This window comes from Cryptomeria japonica, chromosome 11, assembly GCF_030272615.1.
Source record: "Cryptomeria japonica chromosome 11, Sugi_1.0, whole genome shotgun sequence".
NCBI classification, from domain to species: Eukaryota; Viridiplantae; Streptophyta; class Pinopsida; order Cupressales; family Cupressaceae; genus Cryptomeria; species Cryptomeria japonica.
In genome coordinates this window covers 669,495,011-669,519,260 of record NC_081415.1, presented here as the reverse complement: position 1 = coordinate 669,519,260, position 24,250 = coordinate 669,495,011, and the positions used below count along the sequence as shown (strand labels likewise).

The window sequence follows — 24,250 nt, the reverse complement described above, 5'->3', positions numbered from 1 at the left end:
TAGATGGCTAGGACTTATTGATTACTATTTGTATTTTGAACCAAATAAAGGAAGCGCATCTGCTCATGTATGCTGAAATGGGAAAATTCAAGTATTAAGTGTTTCTGGGTAATAGTAGTCTAGAGGGCTAAATGTGCTTATCTAGCATGTAATACGCTTTGTGTTATGTGATATTTTCTTACAAAGACTACTATGGCCTATTTATGTGCGACCCAACAAGAATTAGAAGAGAGAAATTTTGTAGTGGCAAGTTGATAGTGTGAATCTTGCCATGAGTTAAGAGAGAAAAATTGTGTAAGGTATAGTGAGGTCATATGTAGATTTCATTAGATGTGCATTATAGTTATTTTCATACACAATATTAAAAATATCTTTGTTCGCTACGATAATAAGAAGTACTATGCCAAGTTAACAACGTTTAGGAAAGATCCCTAGAGTTGTTTCTTTTGTTTATTTGCTTCTTCCGGGATGTCATTTTCTATTTAAGTGTAGCGGGCATTACGGCATAATGAAATATTTAACAAGGTCATAAAAATATCGTAATTATCAGCCATGGACGATGTAACAGAGGAGATCAAGAAGTTTGCCTGTTTTTTCCCTCCCTTTCCCTGTCATTCATTTAAAATATCTCTCTCGAGGTACCCACCTGACTGAGACATTACATTTTTTTATGTCGATTTTTACAAGCTCACCTGATTCCAAACGGCAAGGTTAGCACATTTGAGCTATAAATACTGCCAGGTTGCTTCCGACTGAGTCAAGCAAATGGTTTGTGTGGTCCAAAGAAGACGTTTCCCAGAAGAGAAAGAAGAGAGAAGGATTCGCAATCAGCCATGGATAGAAATGCAAAATCTATAGGGCTGTTAGGCACGTTTGGAATTGTGGGAGAGGCCTTCAAAATCATTCACTTTAAAGCTAAATTATTGGGGAACATCACTCTAGTGTTCATTCTGCCTTTAGTTTTGGTAAATTTGGTATTTGGAATCATAGTACAGACCCATGTCGCTGAGATTATTTTCAGTAAGACTACTGGAGAGTTGAAGTTGCTCATTCTGCAATTGACGGAGCTTTTAGTGCTGAACGCTGTGTACCTATTACTCTCTTATGCGCTGTTGATGCCGTCCATGGCGGCAGTGGTCTACACCGTGGCCACTGTTGACACGGGCAACAACAAACCCTCATTTGCAGGAGTCATGAAACTCGTTCCCGCAGTGTGGAAACGGATGATGATAACTTCCCTGTGGTATTTCATTATCAGTTTCATGATTAGCATGGCTTTTGGTTTCGCTGTGTGTTTCCTAGCAGTGGGTTTCCTATTGTTCGGTAAATCGTATGTGATTGTGTTCTATGCTGCGTTAATAGTTTGGTTCGTGGTGTTATTCCTGGTGAGCGTGTACTTGGGAATCGTGTGGAAGGTAGCGACTGTTGTGAGTGTTATGGAGGAGGATTATTATGGGTTGGAGGGCATGAAGAAAAGCCGCCGTCTCTTGGAAGGAAAGCGCGCTACAGCGTGGGTTGTCACCATATCTTACATGGTAATTAATGGGCTAGTTGGTCATGCAGCGCTTAAGGGTTACATGCATCTCGAGGGATTATGGGCAAAAATAGCGTTTGGAACAGGCTGTGTGGTGATGGAGGGTTTGGTTGCTTTGATGTGGATGTTAACGCAGAGTGTGCTCTACTTTGTATGCAAGGCTTACCACGGGGAAAGCATAGACGGAAATCTCGGTGAATATCAGGCTACTGACAATAAGGACACGGAGAGTTTGGAGCCTTTGAATATATAATCAATAACTAGGAGCCGGCAGAAACGGCATACTGGGTTAGTTATTGTCCTTTAGTTGGTATGGACTGAAAATAGTTATTGTGTGTGTACTTTCATCATGCAAGTGTGTTTCCAGTTTGTAATAAACTTGAAATGAAATAATTATGAAATAAATTCAATCAATATCTAATCTATGAGGTTAGTATTGATTTCAACTTTCTATTTCAATATCTGTTCTACGAGGGTACTGTAAATTAATAAGTTTAATTCAATAGTAAAAATACAAACGAACAATTAGATTTAAATTAATAGAGCTTAATAGAGCTGTGATAGAAATGCAAAGACTTTCTTTTATTTAAAATATTGGTTTGAAGTATATGAGTGGTACTTTTTGACAAAAGCATGGGTGACAAGACTCTTTAAGTCAAAAGGATAAACTCCTTACCCATTAGAATTTAGGCAATTGCTAAGCCACACAATTTAGTATCCTAGGTAAAGGTTCATGTACTGGTAGTTCTTTCATATTATTCTTTATTCTTGTTTGAATATATATTTAGTTAGTTTTTAATTGTGTAAAGTTCAATGAGATTTAAATAAATTAAGTTATTTCTTGCACTATCATTCATCCCCTTTCTTATTCTAGAATTCTTAGAGATTTTATTTACTTTTAAATCCATCAAAATGTTAAATAGAAGTGTCATTTTGAGTTCCGTTATCACCATCATCAATCATTTCCTTACATAAAACCATTTACTCTAGAAACTTTTTTGCGTAAATCTCTTGTCACTAAGATTCGTTTTGGATTTGATCCCATTCCGCACCATAAATCACTAAAATCTAATATTATCCTTTCATTTCCTCCTCTAAGCCTTTCTACATCCAATCTTTCTCTACTTGAGGTGACTTCGCCTCCCTAACCTCTTTATCCTAGTACTCGCATGTCAAATAGAGTTATAAAGGATTGGGCTTCCTAACATATTTTCTACCTAAGTTACTTCACACCCATAGGGGACAATCAAGATGACCAGCAAACCAAAAAGTTTCTTCTTGATCTTCCAATCACATAACCCCACTTTCCTACACCTCTTCTTAGGAAGGTCAAAAGCTCTCCACCCCCCTTGAATCCTTTTTGTCCCACATGTCTCTCAACTGAGCCTATTGTGAAAATCAATTCCTAGGTACTTGTATTCGTCCACTATTTCCAAAGAACTTCCTTGGAAGATAAAGTTAACCTAAGTTACTTCTTCATTTTCATAGAAACGATCATGTCTATTGTTTTCCTAGTGTTCACTTACATCCTAATATTTTAGAAAAGAGATCTAAATCCTTGAAATGCTCTTTCAATCCCTAGGTAGAATTTTCCATTTAGGATAGGATCAGATCTGCATATAATAGCAACTTCACCATGTATCCCACTAGCTAGATACTCTCTCTCTCATGCTGTTGTTTAACAATTCTTCTAGTTTATCAATATACAAAAAAAAAAATGTGGGGGAAATAGAGCACTATTGTTTGAATGAATGAATGAAATATTTTGATGATGATTGCTAGAACAAACAATCTAAGAGGTTGGAAATTATATCACTAAGCTATATATTCGAACTTGTTTCAATATATCAGATATCGTATTATGAATTATGAACAAGAAGCTAGTTGTCTTGTTGATCCTTTCTTTCTCAAATGGTTTGTAAAGGATTAAAAACTTGAATGTTAAAAGGGGTCACTAGCCATGTGGAATAACATTTCAAGTATCTAGCAATTGCATGGAATTTAATGAGATCTTCATTTTTAATAAATTTAAAATGGTCTTTTATCTATTTACATGTACTATAAAAACAATCTAACCTAGAGAGGATTTCATAAAGTGTTGAGTGCATGTACATCATCTAGTACAAGATATTTGGAAAGAACTTTACACACCTTTAGACTATGTTGTGTCTATTAAACTATTCCAAGAATGATCTGATGTGGCACATACTTCCTAGACAAAAGAAATAGGAATGCATTTAATCATTAATTTTATTTGAAAGATATTAATTAAATTGGAATTTTAATTAAGTAGTATTATGAATTAATTTTATTTTTTAATATTTCATAAAAAATTATAAGGCATTTTATGAAATTCAATTGCATAATTTTTAATTATTTTATTATCCATTCTTTTATGAGTAGCATTTCCCAAAAATTTATTTCATATAATAATTAATGGTCTACTTAGCACTCATCTCATTTAGGTAATTCTCTTTTGGGGAAGCATCAAGCCATGAGGTTACACAATTCATATAAACCCATTTAGCATGAGCACTAATTATTCACATAGCAATCATTACATCTAGGTGATACTTATAAGGGTCAAGGGTTGACACAAGAGGTCACCTATGTACTACTAAGCTGATCGTAGTATGATTAGCCATACAGTTTCCCAAAAGATCAAGCTTGTTTAGCTTACCAATTCAAATATGATTATTTAAGATAGGTATATAATTATTTAAGTGAAGGGCAATATTTTCTAGGGTTTTCATAAAATGAATATTATTTTCCCAACTTGATATTTGAGTGTAGTTCTATTTCGAATAAAAATTTGGCTAAGAACTAAGTGCTTAGGGATATTCATTATGCCAACACTAATTGAGGTATGATTACAACCTCATCACTTATTTGTACCCTAATGAATAACATAATCAATAAAATATTGTCACCTCCATCATCATTACCATTTATACTCAACGAATTAAAATATGATAATTTTTATATATTTAAAATTTTATTTATTTAGTAGTTTGATAGAAATTTACATCAATGAATACCTATTGAACACCAAAAATGGATAATATAAAATTTATTACAACAATAGATATTCCTATAGGGATATTTGAAATTATTTTCGTTGAAAAAAGAAAATTTAATTAATAACGGACCTATATCTAGCGAAATGGTCAAATTATTTTCACTATAGAATTTCACATAACATTTTGAATATAGATAATTTTATACTTAAAGGGTTTCCAAATGAGTAAAGTTCAAATTGATTCATACAATAATTACATTTGATTGTCTTTTATTAATTAACTCTTGTTTTCTTACATCTTCTTTGTAAGATAGAGATTAGATGATAATATTTTATGAGGTAGAATAGAAATATCTAAAAGAAAATCATAAACCATAATATGTAAATAAAACATAATAAATATTTAATATTTTTATTTCAATGCAAGGAAACTTGATGAAAGAACTAAAAACTCTATTGAATTTGAACCTTGAGTTAATTAAAATATGATGATAGAGTAATGAAATCAATTATATTGCTTCGATAATTTGGAAGTGATATATGGAGATGGAAACAAAATTTCATAAGCAATTAAAAATAATTATGTAGAAGTATTTTCTTCCATTCTATAAAATTGAAATAAAAAAGTAAAATAAAAAATTAAAAAGATTAATTTATTTTTTTAAATTCCAAATATCATGTTTTCAATTGGATGCCTATTTAGATTTAGGCACCCAAACCAAAACGGGCGCACGTTTCTGAAAAATTTGCACCTTTCTTTTAACACCTCGAGCATCAGAATTGAAATGGGTGCCTGCTTTGTAAAAATCGAGCACCCGTTTCTAACGGGCTCTTTTTCCAACCCGCAAAATTCCTCGAGATTGGGATCCAGCTTTGTGCATTTACCAATAGGTTGTATAATCCTAAAACAATGTAAATTCATATCAAAAGAAATGTATGGTTTGATGAAGATATTGAAAGTGACAATCCTCCTACATTATCCTACTTTCCAATTTTGATAGAAGAAGATAAAAACACTTATAGGGTATATGCAGGATCATGAGGGGCCAAAAAGTGGCGATATCCTGACTAAAGTCTTGATTGATAGGCTGATTGAAAAATATCTATAACTTTCAAATGGTATCAAATTTTTTGAATTAAAAAAATGTGTGACATTCTATGCTTCGTCTACTATAGGATAAAAAAAATAAAATTGAATTTTATAAATTTTTGACCAAGTTATGATGGTCAAACATACGATTATTTAATATTTATAAAAAGTTTAAGTTAAAAAATCATAATTAATTGTTTATTTTAAAAATATACAAAAAAAATTGTGTCACATCCGGACATGAGTCTTCTACTTATATCGAGAATCTTATGAAAAAATATTATGATTTGATTGTGTTTAGGGTGGTGAGACACACACTTGCTTATCTTTTTCTTGAAATTTCAAGTTTTCATCAAATAGATTTATTTATTTTTAGAAAAAAACTAGTAGCTTAGAAACTACATTCAATTTTCTACAAATTTTATTCTTACATATTTTTTAAATAATGTTGGTAAATTATTCAAATTTTTACATCAACTTGCCTAACTCTATTTTTTTTTATTTCCATTGCCACTTAAGGGCATGTTTGGCCCACCATGATCCTGCACATACCCTACACTAATAATTTGAATCAAAGTGTACCATCTTCTATAGGATGAGAAGCAATGCAAGCTGAATAATCGAGTGAAATTGATAATAAAGTCACAGGGAAGACCAAAAGCATTCAAGAAATTTATCAAGAAGGCCCCAAAATTTTTTTTTACTAATTATGCCCTTATGACTAAGATGATGCAGGTTAACACTACAAGTACATATGAGGAAGTAAAAGGAAAAGGTGAATGGGAAGCATCTATACAAGATGAGTACAACTGTTTGATAAAAAATGGAACTTGGGAATTAACAACACTTGCAGAAGGAAAAAATGTGATCAGTTGCTAATGGACCTATAGAACAAAGTTCAATTTAGATGGAACTATCAAAAAATAGAAGGAAAGGCTAGTGGCTACAGGTTTTTCACAAACATAAGGTATTGACTATATTGAAACCTTTGCTCTAGTTACTAAAATGACTTCAATTCATACAATAGTTGGTTTAGTTGAAAATTTGGTTGGAAATTTTTTCAAATGGATGTATAAACTGCATTTCTACATGATTATTTATAAGAAGAAATTTACATGCAACAACCTCCATGATTTGTTAAAATTGGTGAAGAACATCTAGTATGTAGATTGAAAAAAACTTTATATGGTCTTAAACAAGCTTAAAGGGCATGGTATGTTAATTTTATGTTCATATTTTAGGGTAAGCAGATATAAGACAATTCAATCAAATTTGCACAATATATACCTTGGGAAAACCCTCCAACTTGAAGGAGAAAAACCCAGCACCAAATATCTCTTGTTATTTATCAAATAGGAATGGCAAGATGCAATTACAATAATCAATATGAATTGCTTCACTCCTCGAAGCTAGATGAGTGTGAATCGATCTACACTTGAGGATCCATGAACTTCCCTTAACAATATACGATCTGATCTTGATGTTCAATCTTCTGTGCAGTTATGCAATCTGTTGTAGATTTATATATCAATGTTCATGAAGATTGATCTCCCCTTATACTTGAGTGGAGGTGCCTATTCATCAAGGGTCGGCTCTTCTTATAAGTAAGGCATCCTTTCATAAGGGTGGCAGAATTTCCTCAAATTCATCCCATTAATAAAAATTATATATATTGTCAAACAATTAAATTGACCTTTATTTAATATCGGCCAACACAAATATGAAAAGTCAGAGGCTAATTGCATACTTGGTGAAGGCAGCCCAAGGCGACTCCCATGGCTATATCCATCAACACGGTACTCCAAAATGAATGAATGCTTTATAATAGAAGTATTTAAAACAAGAAAAACTGATCCAAATGTGTATGTAAAGTATATTGATGGTAAATTGTTATTATTATACTTTATGTGGATGATTTGATCATTATATAGGATCACATGAAGTGTATTAAAGATACCAAGGATCAATTCAAAGAAACTTTTGAAATAATAGATCTAGGATTAATGCATTATTTTTTGGGGATCCAAGTATGGAAAGAAGAAGGTAGGATCATGCTTTCTCAAACTAAATATGCACTTGATGTATTTAAAAAATTCAACATGAGTGATTGTAAACTAGTTCATACACCATGTGAAGTGGGATTAAAATTGAGTGCCAACTCTACTCAAAAAGGTGGATTGAAAATTGTATAAACAACATGTTGGCAGTCTCTTGTATGTTACTATAACTAGATTAGATATTGCATATGTAGTTGAAGTTGTATCTAGGTACATGGTAGATCCACATATTGAACATTGGAAAGAAACTATAAGAATATTAAAGTACATCAAAGGTACCTACAATCTTGGCATCAAATAAAAATATGGAGGAGATTATGCTTTGGTTGGTTATACAAATTTTGATTATGTAGTTGATATTGATGATAGAAAATCTACTTCGAGATGCATCTTTCATCTTGGATTAGAACCAATTTCTTAGAGAAACAAGAAGCAATCAATAGTGTTAGTATCATCTACATAGGCTGAATATATTGGTTCATCAAAGGCATCTCAAGAAGCTTTATGGCTAAGGAGACGACTTGAAGATACACATCATCCGCAATTAGGAAGGCATGTAGTTTTGTATTCTTGGTAAAGATTCATATAGTAGTAGGTCTAGCATATTATTTTTAATTCTTGTCCTTAATTCTTAGTTTTGACTGCTTTGTACATTTTCATTTATTATTCTGATGTAGTTTCATCACGTAGAGGCACAAGCCTACTAAAGTACAAACAAAAAGTTAAGGTCAAAATTTGTAGATGATATAATTTTGGTGGTATAGTTTGACCTCATTTTACAATCCATTTCTTGTAGAACGTATTAGGGATTCATCTATCCTAGCATTTACTTATAATCTATCTATGTTCTCAGAATAGTTTTGTACTCTTGTGTGTCCAAATATTTTCTTTGTGTTTGCAAACGATATTTGTGTCCATTTAGTGTCTTGTTCTATTTTATATTTTTTGTCATATTGTACTTGTATTTTAGTTTTTCATGAAACTTTTATGTAAGAGGGTTTTCATCCTCTTATAGTACAATTGTACAAAATCCTCTTTATGTGAAATTGTCAACCTTTGAAATTATAAGATTGTATTTGTAACCAATTTTTAAAGCTATTAGGTGAAAACTAATAGCCATATTTTATCAGTAAGTCACCCTTAAGAGTCTCTCCAACATATCAGTATCATTCTTGTATGTTAAAAAATTGAATTGAATAGAAAATTATAATTTTTTTAGCATTCTAGAATAACAAACATTTTTTGTTTTGTTTTTATTTTAGTATCTAAATATCTATATTAGAGAGCAAGCTGACATAATCATTAAGCAAGTAATAATTTCTCTTCGTTGCTTTCGTGGGAAACCAGCACTCGTATTTATATATTCATAAGACTAAGTTGTCATGGTTTCCATTACTATGTCTTTTCTATCAAGGTTTAATGGTTTTGTAGTCTCTTTAAGATTTATTAAGAATATCTTTGTTGTTTCTTTCTCTCACCCTCTCAATTTTCCTAGGAATAATTGATAAGCATTTATATTGTCAAAAACCAACCTATTAGAACCTTGGATATTACATTTCATTTTTGTGATGCCCACATAGGAGTACAAGCCATAATAGAAGAGGTACAAGTCAAAGATGTCATCTAATATTTGTATGGATGTTGTTTTTTGACTATTCATAAATCTTTGGGAGCTTCACATACTATTTTTGAAAGAGTCCCTTCGTTAAAAATATAATTTTTAAATATGAATATAATTATTATTTTTAAATATATATATATATATATATATATATATATGATAATTATATATATAAATATATTTATATAAAAGTAAATAAAATCTAAGAAATTCAACATATTTTTACAATAAATATAAAAAATATTTGTTTGAAAAGTCATTACTTCTACTTTATAGCCATTACCTCGAAAATAGGAGAATAATTCCTCTAAATGTGATATTTGATCCTTGTTCATCATACTAACAACATTTAACTTTCAAATTATATATTTTGTAATGTGATGAAACAAAACCTTTCTTAATGAATACGAAGGGGAAAAGGAATACGAAGATTCCCTCCTTGCGAAGAACGAAAGTTTAGAATCGAACAAAAACATTTCTTGATGAATTCAATGCGTTTATATTTTTGTAAGACATTAAATATATCCTTGTTTACTACGATTACAAAAAGAAAATATCATGCCAGCTCAACAACGTCAAGAAGATAAGGATAGCGTTGTTTTTTCTATTTACTTGCTTCTGGGTGGATATCATTTTCTATCCTTTTAAAACCTATATTTGTTTTCTTAAATTGTGGCGTGCATTACGACGTTGTGCAATATTCACCAAGGTCTCGAACAAATTGGGTTTCTCGGGCTTGGACGATTTGGTGGAAGAAATTTATATGTTTGCCTATTTTTTGCCGTCCAATTATTTGTCATTCACTTTAAAAAACTCTGTCGAGGTACCCACATGACTGAGACATTACATTTTTTAATCTACATTTGTTTATCTAGATTTAGCTATAATTAGTGCCAGGTTGCTTCGGACAGAGTCAAGAATATGCTTCGTCTGATAAAAGAAATGTTGGAGTGTAATTTCTCCCGTGGAAGCCTTATTTCTACCGCTAAACTTCAGCCATCGTGAGCATGCAATTTCCACCGTTAAACTCAGCACTGCCACTGTCAAACTCATTTTATTCCAGAATCTTCCATAATCTCTTATAAAAACAGATGTAAATCAATCATATATGACAAGCAATAAAAATTATAATTATAGAAGGATATCCCGGTGAATATCAGGCTGTTAACAACAAGGACATAGAAAGTCTTCAGGAGCCTTCTATCAATAACTAGGAGCCAGCAGAACTGGCATACTGTGTTAATTATTAGGGTTTGGTTGGCGTGGACTGAAACTAGTTACTCTGTGTGTTTATTTACAGATTGAAAATGTGTTTCCAGCTTGGAAATGAGATCGATAAGATTTTGATTTTGATTATGTTAAGCCTATGTTCCTTCAGTTTTCTCAACAATTCCCTTCTGAATTGGGATCTTATGAATGCAAAGATGGGATAAATTTTGTACTTTTTAATTAATTAGAGAATTAAATGGCTTGTAGGTGGAATCTCTTCCAATTCCTAAGGACTCCATCCAACCATGTTTTCAACTTCTATAATTGGAAGATGAGAATCGTGCAGAACAACTTAAGAGGTGAATAACTTTTTTTCTTAATCAACAAGATAAAGTTATTCTAATATATGAATCATGCGTTCATATATGATTAGAGATAAGTCAAGCCGTAATTGCATGCCACATAGATCACCTAATCCAAAGCCGAGCTATAAGGCACGGCAATTCTGGAAGGGGGAGAGCTAACAAGAATATTCTTAAATGGAGGGAAAGGCAGAAAAACTAGAGCTACTTGGCGCCTTTGGGATTGTGGTAGAATCAATCAGAATCCTTCGCTGTTGTCCACGAATAATAGGGCCAATCACCCTCACCTTAGTACTGCCTCTTTCTTTGGCGGCTCTGCTGCACACTTTGATCTCACTTCCCCTTTCCGCTGAACTCCTTTCTGATCATGAGTTCCCTAACAAGCGAAGGTATCAATGAACGAGTCGAATCCCACTGGCCATTAACAATATTTTTAGTTTGCGAGACGGTGTATGGAGTTTCCGTTTATGCACTGTCGGGGCTATTGACGGCTGCCATGGCGTCTATTGTGGCATCCGTTTACAGTGTTAAACAAGAACCCTCTTTAGCAAGGCTTGTAAGAATTCTTCTAATGACCTGGAAACTAATGCTCATAACACCCTTGTGGGTTTTCTTTTTATTGGTTTTGAATATATCCGCCTTGGCTTTGGCTGTGAGTTTATTGATTTGGAGTTTCAATCATTTCAACGTAACTTCCACTGGCCCATTTAAAGCTGCCCTGATATTAATAAGCGTGGTGTTCGTCTGGGTGTGGCTCAATATCATTGTGCTTTGGAAATTAGCGTGCGTGGTGTGTGTCATGGAGGATAAGTTTTACGGTTTGGAGGGCCTGAAGAAGAGCTTCCGTCTCATCAATGGGAAGGATTCTACAGTCTTGCTTCTTACGCTCATGTGCCTCGTCATTGACTGCGGTTTCAGCTATACAGTTGTTAGAGGGAATTGGGATGCACTCGATTTTGAGGGGATTAACGCGTATAGAGCAATTCTAGTTTTGTTACAATGTGGAGCTGTTTTCATGGGGCCTCGACTGAAGAATATAAAAAATATACACAAATTGTTACATAGCAATAAAAACAAAATTGTTATAAAAAGTAATAAAATTTTATATTTATTCAAAACTGAATAAAACACTTCTTGATCACGTGATCAAGGATCAATGATGGAATGATCAAAGACAAAGATTTCATTACAATCTACCTCTTACCTCTTTATATAGAGGTCTTTGGCACATGAATGCCAACTAAAAATAAAAAATCAAACATGTAGTTAAAATCTTGATGTAAATTCTATTTTTAGAGCTTTTATTTTAGCGCTTTGACTTTGATCTCCTCCTATGAAGACTGGGTTTACCATTTCACCTTCATTTGATGCATTGGCTCCATTCTTCAATGCCTATGGTTGTCTTCAAATTGCACACTTAGATTGGTGGGAATAGCCTTCCATTACAAGAACATTCAACATAAAATCATCCTTGTTTGATTGCGATCATCCTGTGACTTCAAACGTGGAAGAGAAGCTTCATCTTGCAAACACCGATCTTCTCATCTCATCGACCTTCCTTCTTACTAGTCGAATCTCCTTGGTTCTTTCCGCAGCTTCAACAATTTAACCCAGATAATTTATGGAACATGCCTTTGATACCAAATGAAGAAAATAAAAAATAGACACAAATTGCAACATAGCAATAAACACAAAATTGCTTCAAAAAGCAGATAAAACTTTATATTTATTCAAAATTGAATACTAAAAACTTCTTGATTGCATGATCAAGCATCAATGATCGAATGATCAAAGACAAAGATTTCATTACAATCTACCTCAGAGGTCTTTGACACATGAATGCCAACTAAAAATAAAAAATCAACCATGTAGTTAAAATCTTGATGTAAATTCTATGTTTAGAGATTTAATTTTAGATCTTACAAACTAGAGTTCTTCTCATGCAAGTGGAAGAAATTACCAATATTCTATTTTTATCTCATGCAATGAACTGCAATTCAAACTACAGTTGATCACATGGATGTGGAGAAATTAATACACCAACATGACATAGAGCATTTTGTATTTTGTGTGTAAATCTTATCATGGTGAAATAATTCATATATGGTGGGTAGTGGAACAGTTGGTGGACTATCATCATGTTTAGGATTTGCCCGTTTAAGGTCAGCGACATGACGTTCAAGTACTCAGGTATAGACAAAGAAATTATTATATGTATTTCCACGTAAATATCACAAAACAAAATCGTAAGGTAGTTGTTGGAAATGTAGTGGTTTTATTAGGGAGAATAGAGTAAACAAAACTAAAAGCCTAAGAGATGCAATTTAAGAATTTCTTCTAGGGTTCTTTACCATTCGATAAAATTATCTATATTAAATATTGAATATTATTAAAATTCCCTAGGAATATTTTGTGCGGTACGTAAATATAGTTAGTGCATTGATTATAACATAGTTGTATCTTTCTGGTCAGTAAATCTTTGAGTGTTTGGTATAGCAACATAACTTGTCATTTAAACAAAAACCAAAAAAAAAATGAAAGAGAGAGTGAGGTATGATCATCTTCTTTGTGTTCCTCAAGTGTTTTCTTGTAAATTATTCATTAGAATGCTTTACGATTTATCATGATTGTATACTTTCCAGGTGAGAAGTAGATCAAAGAATGAAAATTAATATTATATGTTTTGTAATCATCTCTATGAAATGTTACTATGAAGGACAACGAAAAGTAAAAACTTTACAAAATAGGTCGGTTGTCATGATGTGAGGCAACACTAGGTCAGACATCAGAATATGTTATATTTTAATTTTGTATTAATCAATAATATAATCAAAATGTGCATTCAATGTTTAGATATACTATAGGCACAATGATAATACTAGCATATATATATATATATGCTAGTATTATCATAAATAAAATTCATGTAGAGGATGCCAAGAGATATCAATTATTTTGTAAAAAGAAACATTTTCATAAATATAAACAAATGACAAGATTTACAATTTAAAACAATCAAAACCCATATTTCATTGACATTGTAGCCTTATTTACAAGATAGATATACATGCAAGAAATTGAATGTAATAAAACCTACAACTTAGAAATAGAATCTAATAAAACATTGCTTTCAAATGAATAATAAATCAATCTTAATCTATTATCACTATGCTCTATGCTCTTTCCTTATCACTAGTTTAATTGTGCTATATATTTGATTATAATAATCAATCAATCTTAATTCATGATTCAATCTATATGCGGGAAAATGCGGGGATGGAAATGAACAAGTCAGATTCAAAAGGCCCACACACTAGTGAGACCCTTGGTGCAAGTATATGAGCTGATTCAATCAGTTCAACTTCCCAAGGGGTATCCCATCGTTCTCTATCTCATAGGATCCCTAAAGCCAATATTTTTCTCTTAGATCATTGAGAAAAGTGACTTAGGAATGACAACTCCAAGAATGAGTGATGTTTGATTTATATGTATGAATGCATTCTAAGATATATATGATGTTTAGAACTATGGTGATTAAGCTAGTATGAAGATGATGATATGATAAAGGATTAGCAAATTTATCCTAACATGATATACTAGTCTAGCATGAATATTCTATGATATGAAAAATACTCCTAAATGCTATTTATGATATTCTAACAAAGAGAGGCTAAAATGTATAGTAAATTAAACTATAATGTAGATGCATGAAATATTGTTGATATGAAAATGAGGAATGAGATCTCTATTTATAGGGAAAATAGGGCAATGGATGGTCAAGATTGAATAATCTGAACAAGGGCTAGGATTGAAAGCTAATCAATCCATGTTTATTATTCTTGCTAATGAAATGGTGATAATTGTCAACAAAGGGTGGCTTGAGAGGAGATGTAAGAAGCATTAAATGCTTGAGAAGACTTGATGGTTACCCTAGGAGGTAAGGGTTAAGATTGGGTTAGGGTTATCCAATGGATAAAGATTTTACCCAAGGGGAAAAATATTGGGCAAGGGTTAATAGGATAACTAAGGTTAAAGCCATGAATGCTTGATGACACCCTTGGGCTAGATGAGGGTTAAGTTAGAGGAAAGTCTCTAACCATGCAAGAAGGTTGAGTTAACCATTAATGGTTAGGAAGACTTTGAGGGTTAACTTGTTGAAGACATAAAGCCTTTAATGCATTTCAAAGACTTTGGAGGCTTTGAGAAGTGACTTCTCTTTGCTTAGGAATGTGATAATAATTAGGAGATGAATTAGGCTAAATTGGAAGTGATTAGAAGAGTCTATAAGGGGTTTAGGAAGCAAGTGGGAGATGTAGGAAAATGCAAGTGGATGGAGGAGGATTTTAATTAAAATAAAATTACTTTATTTCAACAAAATAGATGCAATTTGCATAAATACAAGTGGGGAGATTTAAATAAATAAATTAGATTAATTTATTTTCAAGGATGAATTTAATTAAATGCAAACTTAATTAAAAAGGGAGAAGGGAAATTAATTAAATAAAGTGATTTATTTAATCAAAGGCTAGAAAAGGCTTAGAAGGAATTTAATTGAATAAACTGAGTAATTCATTTAATCAAATACATGAATGTGAAGAAATTAATTAAATATAATTTAATTAATAGGAGGAATGGGGTTTAAATAAATATTAAATATTTATTTAGGAAAGTGGTCAGATTTATACGTCTACATTTTTCCCCTCTTTCAAGTGACGCTTGTTCACATGTTGATTCAAAGAAAAAATTTTGAATATGCTGCCAAAGTTTGATCGATATGATGTTGTGTATAAAAATGTTGATATGATACCCCATATTTGATGAATTATATTGATGATTCCCTCTTCGGAGGTGAATCAAGGATTGAGCAAAAAATTATCAAGTTGACGAGCGTTTTTGAATTAATTGCAATATGAGAATATTGGCTACATTGAATGCACACTTATTGATTCATCTCCCAAAAAAATGATGTTGATAAGGTTAAAAATGAAAAAGTGAGAGGAAAATACATGCCCCACTTATTAACCTTTTCAATTTTACCCTATAAAAAGGTAAAAAGTGACTTTGAAAAAACATTTGCACACTTGTCTCTTTGTGATTTTGACATTTGGAGATCTGATGATGATGTCGATTCCATACTCCTCACACCAATTTGATCGTGTTAGGCGATACTGGAGACCCACCGCATACGGTCCACTAGTAAGTGGCCAAAATCTATCTTTGTTTTTTATTCATTTCATTTATTTTTGTCACGTTTTTTAATTTTGGGTCGGATTTTGTTGGTTTAGCGCATAGGGTAGAGTGTCTAGTGCATACGATAGGAGTTTTAGCATGTTGATGGAAAAGGATAGCATGTGGGTGGAAACTTAGCACATAGGAGCCCTAGTTTAGCACGTAGGGTCCAAAGTTGGTAAAAAAAGCGTTTGTGAAGAATGCGTTGCGAGTTGAACAAATTAGATAGATGTCGATATGGGTCCGCTGATTGCTTTGATGTGGTCCAATGTGAGTCCTTCTTTTTGATGAGATCTAATTCTGATATGTTGTTGTAGGATGATTTGAGTCTTGCTGATATCAATAGGAATTGCTTTTTGATATGGTTTTTGATGGTGATTTTGATTTGAGTCTGGATTGATTTTTCGATATGGGTCTTTGATGTTTCTTTCGATATGGATCTTGATGTTGCTATCGCTATGAGTCCTTGATTGATTTTTGATATGAGTCCTTGATTGATTTGAGATATGGTTCCTTGATTCTCGATATGGGTCCTAGAGTCTGATTTTGATATGGGTCCTTGATTTTTGATATGGGTCCTTGATTTTTTATTTGAGTCTTTGATTTTCAATATGGGTCCTTGATTTTTTATTTGAGTCTTTGAATTTCAATATGGGTCCTGATTTTGGATATGAGTCTTGATTAATTTTTGATATGAGTCCTGATTTTCAATATGAGTCCTGGTTGATTTTCGATATGCACCCTTGATTTTTGATATGGGTTCTTGATTGATTTTGCTTTCGATATGGATCTTTGATTTTTGATATGGGTCCTTGATTTTTGATATAGGTTCTTGATTGATTTTTCTTTCAATATGGATCTTTGATTTTCGATATGAGGTGAATATATTTATGATATGTTCTTGAGATGCTTCATTGTTTTAAGTTGATTGGATTTTGATTGTTGATAACCTTGCTGACAGGTTGGAGAGAGCCACGGCTAGTGCCCCAGTTTGAGACAAGCTGAGAGAGATACAGTACTCGGCCAAGGAGTTTGAGTACTATAGGCGTCTATACGAGGAGGTGGTCCCTTGAGATCACAGAGCTCCTAGCTATGTTGTAGTTACATCCACTCGATCTAGATACAGTCATACAAGGACAAAGAGTTGAGGTATTATGGGGCTTGCTTGATGTGATCCACCTGGTGGAGGTCAAGGAGCTAGGAAATCTACTACCAGAACATCTGCTTTTGGAGATAGTCATACTTGAGAGACCCGTCTCTATTGTATTTGATCACTTTTATTGTATTTTGATAGACATGATATCCCTTGTATATATATATATATATATATATGGAACTAAGTTATTTGATCCACATGTGATGTGCTATTGATGATGATTGATTTATGATGTATTATGTTTTGATATGATGATTCTATGAGGATGATTAGATGTTTAGATAATATTGATGTCCTTGATTTTTTTATTTTGATTATGATGAAATGGGTGATAATGCAATGATGTATTATTGTGATTACGTTGATATGAGATGTAATGTTACCAGAATGTTATGATTTGTGAGATGTATCTTGAAAATGAGATGTATGATAATGATAATGATGTGAGATTAAAATGATATGCAACCTAATGCAAGATTAAGATGATATGCAACCTAATGCATTTGTTAGAATGATATGCAACTAAATGTAAGATTAAGATGATATGTAACCTAATGCATTTGTTAGAATGATATGCAACTAAATGTAAGATTAAGATGATATGCAACTAATGATCACTTTAATTCTATCATTGTCATTCTCGTTAAGTCATTTGTTTGTGCTCTTTTTGTCATCATTGAGCCTTTGATATGTTGAAAGTTAATACAAGCATCATGGTATAATTGAACCATAATGACCCAAGTAAAAATTGCATGGATATTTGATATTGCAAGGCAGCACAAGCATTGAGGTATAATTGAACCAAGATGACCTGAGTGTTGCTTATGTAAAATAGACAAGAGTTAACCATTTACATGCGCAAAGTGGAAAATGTCTTGAATGATATGTTTCTAATCATGTCTTGAGACAAATTTGCACCATATGAATGATTGCCTTGTAGACAGAAAACCAAAGAAAATATCATATTCCTTCATTGCTTCTCTAGCTCAGTGCGTCCTTGAGTAGCTCAAGAGATCCAGTGATTCAGAAATCAAGATACAAATAGTCAAAACTTCATGATAAATGTAAACAAATCATCCATCATATGTGCTTGAAGTTGCAGTTTGATAATGATCCCATTTTCCAGTTTGATGAGCAATTTTGACATTGGTTTCCTAGTATGCTGCAATCCTTGTTTGTTGTTTGAATGCTAAAGTGAGAGGAATGTTACCCCCAGTTATAGATATTTATCGACGTGGATATATGCAATTATCACCAAGCCATGGTGGGATATGATATGGATAGCTATTTTTTGATAATCAAGGACAGTGACTATGCTAAGTATGTCCGGGATAATGCTTCATGAATAGGTGTTGGGTGATGGTCATTAGCTAAGACTGGATGAATCAAAGATATGAGTACAGATAGATAGAGAAACTTTTCTCTCACAAATAGCACCTATTGCCAGGTTTTCACCACTTGTTTTTATTGCGCTTTTTGATTTGTTTTTTATTTTTGATTTATTTTTTTATTTTTTTGCTTTTTTGCTTGATCCATGCATTGGATGAATCAAGTGTAGAACTTCTTCTCATGTATACTGTTAGTTGGTCTATCGATCATGTCCCCTTCTGAATTTGACAACTGATATGCTCCTGATCCGTAGGCTGATATGATAACAACAGGACCTAACCAATTAGGTTCAAACTTCCCCTTCTTTTCTCAATCTTGCTAATTTTGAGGATTTTCCTTTAGGATGAGATCACCGACTTTGAAATCCTTTGGGATGACTTTGGGATTATATCTTTTACACATTTGTTGCTGATATGGCTTGAGATGGTCATAGGCATGTTGTTGTTTTTCATCAAGAAGCTCCAGTTCGTGCAACCTATTTACTCAATATTCCTCATCTTGTATGAGGCCCTTCAAAGATACTCGGAGAGATGGGATTTTGACCTCAAGAGGTAGAATTGCTTTTGAACCATACATCAATGAATATGGAATAGCCCCTATAGGTGTCTGAATACTTGTTCTGTATGCCCAAAGTGTCGAATTGAGTTGTACATGCCAATCCTTGCTAGCATCATTTACTATTTTCTTGAGGATTTTCATGACTATTTTATTTGATGTCTCCGCTTGACCATTCCCTTATGGGTAGTATGGTGTGGAGAAGCGATGTTGGATTTTGAATCATTCACATAGCTCTCGCACATCTTTATTCTTAAAAGGATGCTTGTTGTCTGTGATGATGGAACTGGAAATGTCATATCTGCAAATGAGATAGTTGAGGATGAATGATGAGATCTATTTTCCAATTACAGTGGTCGTCGGGAGTGCTTCAATCCACTTGGTGAAATACTCTGTTGCTGTGATAATGAACTTGAATGTCCATTTGAAGAAGAAGGATGAATTTTCCCTACCAAATCAAGTCCCCATTGATAGAAAGGCCAAGGTGTGGTGAACAACTACAACTCTTATGCTGGTGCATGGATAAGGCTGTTGTGAATTTGACATTTAAGATATTTCTTAGCAAATTGATAGGACTATCTTTCCATTGTCAACCAGTAATATCCCATTCTTAGAAGTTTTCTGGTAAGAGTAGGACCACTTGAATGCATACCATAGATACCCTTGTGAAGCTTGTGTAAGCCAGAGTCAGATTTGTTATGATCAAGGCATCGAAGAAGAGTACCATCTAGACCTCGGTGGTAAAGTGTGTCAGCGGTTAAGGTATAGCAGACGGCTTTCCGGATGCAACTGTATTTTTGGTTGCGAGATAGGTCGGGTGGGATTATTTTTGAGATAATCATAGATTATCCCGTATAGAGGTGAATTCGAACCGATTAGGGCATAGATGACTTGGGATGAGGCATTGTCATAGGATGGAGAAAACAATTGCTCTACCAGGAATTTGTAACAACTTTTTTATTTGGAATTTGCAGAAGTGGAGTGATAATGGCCATTGCATCAGCAACTTTGTTGTCCAATCTTGGGATTTGCTCAAAGGTGATGTGTGCAAAGTACTGTTTGAAATCATTCATTATTCTTTTGTAAGGTATTATCTTATCATCCTTTGTCTAATAGTCATCGTTGACCTAATTGATAACTAGTTGAGAATCCCAATAGACTCTCAATTATGTGATTCTCCATTCCACAACCATTTTGATTCCTATTACCAGAGCTTAATATACAACGATGATGTTGGTGCATGGAAACATTATTCTATAAGATCTTGGAATTGTGTTCCCCTCTGGAGTGACGAACAAGATGCCGATACCCGATCCATGTTGTGTATAGGATCGATTAAAATATAGGGTCTATTGCTTGGGTGTGATAGTGAGTACATCCATGTCTAGAAATTTTACTTGTAGTGGTTGTTCGTCTAGTAGTGGTGCTTCTTGCAATTGATTTGCAATTATTTGTCCCTTGATAGCCTGACGTTCTATGTATTGGATATCAAAATCACTTAGAATCATGACCCATTTAGCTAATCGTCCTGTGAGAGATGCCTTGCTGAGTAGATACTTGAGAGGAATGATTTTTGCTACCAATTTGATCGTATGGGCTAGCATACAGTGGCAAAACTTTTGAGAGTTGAACACCACTGCTAAGCAAGCCTTCTCAATGAATGTTTAATTTAGCTCATATCCATTTAAAGTTCTACTAATGTAATAAATAGCTCGTTCTTTGCCTGTTGAGTCTTCTTGTGCTAGAAGTGCCCACAATGATACTTATGTTGTTGAGATATAGATAATGAGAGGCCTGCCTACCATCGAAGCTATTAAAACTAGCAGATTTATCAGATATTGTTTTAGTTGGTGAAATGATTCCGCACACTTGTCCTCCCATCTGAAAGGTATATTCTTATGAAGCAGATGATTGAATGGGAGACATTTGTCTACTAGCTGAGCTATAAATCATCTGATGGATTGCAGCCATCCCTATAGAGATCTAAGTTGGCTAATATTCTTGGGAGGTGGCATTTCTATGATAGCCTATACCTTTTTTGGATGTACTTCGATGCCCTTTTCTGATACAATGTAGCCTAATAGTTTGTCAGATGTGGCGCCGAAGACAAAATTCTTAGGGTTTAGTCTGACCATGAATTGTTCAAATCATTGAAAGGTTTTATCTAGTATGCCCAGGTGTTCTGCTCGAGTGAATTAATTAGCCATGAAATCATCCACATAGTCCTTCATGAAGGTATGCATCATATTGTGGAAGATTGTGGTCATGGCTCTTTGATAAGTTGCCCCAATATTTTTCAAGTCGAAAGGAATGACATTCCAACAATACGTTCCCCACGAGTAGGTGAATGCAGTTTTATCTTAATCTTCTGGGGCTATCCTGATTTGATTATAGCCAGAGAAGCTATCCATTAATGATAGCATTGTGTGGCCTACTGTTAGATCTATAATTATGTCAATACTTGGCAAAGGAAAGTCATCCTTTAGGCATGCTCTGTTGACATCTCTAAAATCCATGCATATTTTGATACTTTTGTGAGGTTTTGAAACTGGTACAATGTTTGAGATCCATTCAGCATAGTCTATAGGTCAGATGAAGCTGGCATCTAATAAATTTTGTAGTTCTTCTTTGATCAGCAATGCCACATGTGGACTCATCTTTCTTAATTTTTGCTTGATCGGTTTAGCTCCTGGAGCGATGGATAAATGGTGCATGATTAGATTCAGATCTACCCTGGGCATGTCAGCATAAGACCAAGAAATATTGATTTTCTTTTCTTTGAAGAATCTGAAAAAATCTAGTTGTTCTTCTTCTATGAGTGATTCTTCCATATGTATTGTTATGACTGCTACTCCAGTACCAATGTTTATTGATTGAGTCAGCTCAATCAATATTGATGACCTTTCTTGATAATGTTTAGAAGAGTGTCAAGTCTCCCATCTTTAGGTGCCTTAAAAAGGTTTTCACCCTCAGATGTGCCCTTTATTTTTACCTTTTTATGATCTAATACTGCGATTGACTAGTGTTCACCACTAGATCCTTTTTTTATTTCATTTTTGTGACTAAGAGACTTGGCATGCCCTTGATTGTAGACATCGTTATTTTGTTTGTTGGTAGAGCACATTTCTGGGTTGACTAAACACAGGTATTGGATAATGGATTCATCATTTGGGAATATTGGTATGTCGTGATGTGTAGGTTCTTCCCAGTCTATGAGATCAGGATATATGAGCGATAAGGAGTCATTTGGTGGGTTAAGATCAACCTCTTTAAGTATCATGACGGAGTCATTGTTATAGTTGTTTGGGATACTAGTGAGTTCTATGATATTTTTGAGGTCTTCGATGGTATTATCTTCGATGTGGCCTTGTTTGTATTATCATTGCTCGTTCTTACTACCCTCATAGATATGTCTTGGTCCGAATTCAAGTGGTCAAGATTATGAGCCTCATCCCTCTGAGAAAGGGGTGTGTATGAGTGGATGGTATCCACCTCAATATCTTTAGTGATATCAGAATAACTATCCCACTCATATTCATTGGAATCGGTTTTAGAATCACTGTCACAGGTTACCTTGTTGTATCTAACAGGTATTTTGTATGGGGAGAAAAGATTACTAATGATTGACACCATTTGAGTAGCTTGCTTTGATTCAGGGTTGGTGCTTGCGTGTACTCTTTGCATTTGTTCATACATTGTCTCCCCTTTATGAGTAGCGGTTTCTTCAGGTGGTGGTTTCACCTTGGTTTGATCAGGTTCTTGCACATGATGTACTTTCTTATAAGAAGCTTCTTCCCTTTGAATGGCCAGTTCTTCTTGTTGATTCTCATTTTCTTGATGTTTTTTCTCCTTCCTTATTGTTTCTACTGCTTGGTGTAGTGCTTCTTGCCATGAGTCTTCATTATATTTTTTCTTCTCTCCACTAAGGTTTTTCATAGTTATTTTGCTTCTTCCTAGGTTGTACATGTTATCCATACCCAAGTCCTGTTTTGTCTCTCGCAAATTCTGTAGGAGGTTATAGGGGTTCTATAATTTCTTCTTGGCACTTGCCAATAGGTCCTTTGTTTTTGTATCCCATTTGTTGCATGATCCAGAACCGGTTTCCATATTGTTTTATTGGTACAACCAATTCTATGGTAGCATCTCTGACTTCTTCTTCATCCTTCTATATCCAACTAATGATGTTTTTATCATCTAATTCATTGGCCAGTGTGCCCGATTGGATAAATTTATCATCAAACTTGGTGATGTGTTGGGTTACCCAATGTCATGATGTAGAAGATTGTCCATAAGATTTTGGTGATACTGGCAATTTAGATAGACATAAGGATTCAAAAGAATACTCCCCCATGCCTTGGTCCTTTATTTTCATCTTTTGTTTAAGTCTATGGATAGAGACTTGAGTTCTTCTTGATGATGATTGAATGCTGAGGAAGCTTAGGCCTCCCTGTTGTGTGGAACTAGGCTATCTTGAGCTGCCCCCATAGTATTGCAATACTGGAAAGGGTTATTATTTGGAGATATGGAAATTTCCTATACATTGTAGGGAAATTTGATACATTTATGGTATGTGGAAGTTACTTCTTGCATTTCATGGATCCATGGACGACCCAATAGTATATTGTATGTCAAGTCTATGTCCAAGACCTGGCACATGGTGTCTTTTTGTAGAGGACCTACTTGAATGGGTAGTATTATAGCTCTTTCAGATGATCTCTCTTCATCATCATAGACTTTGATGGTGATTTTATTTTTTGGATCAATAGACTGCTTAGAGAAGCCCAATGCATGGATAAGCTTTAAAGTACAGATATTGAGACTAGCTCCTCCATCTATTAACACCCTTTTAAGTTGATGTTTATAGACTAATACTTCGATATGGAGTGGGGTGTTGTGCGGATGACTCAAGGAGATGTCATCATGTTCGAAAAAAGATATGTGATGTGGCCCCATCAAATGGGCCACAATGGCTTGGAATCATTCAATATACAGATCATTTGGAATGTTTGTTTTGATAAGCCCTTGTTCC

At 33.7% G+C, this 24,250-nt stretch overlaps 1 protein-coding gene across 1 annotated transcript; it reads left to right on the top strand.

Moving 5' to 3' along the window:
- Window positions 1-833: 833 nt before the first annotated feature.
- LOC131035814 (uncharacterized) lies at window positions 834-1,787 on the top strand. The gene has a single exon (XM_057967537.2). The coding sequence runs from the start codon at window positions 834-836 to the stop codon at window positions 1,785-1,787; it is 954 nt and encodes a 317-aa protein (XP_057823520.1).
- The last annotated feature ends 22,463 nt before the right edge of the window (window positions 1,788-24,250 follow it).

What these genes read in the sequence shown, in the direction of transcription:
- LOC131035814 (XM_057967537.2), top strand. Translation starts at nt 834, where the DNA reads ATGGATAGAAATGCAAAATCTATAGGGCTGTTAGGCACGTTTGGAATT.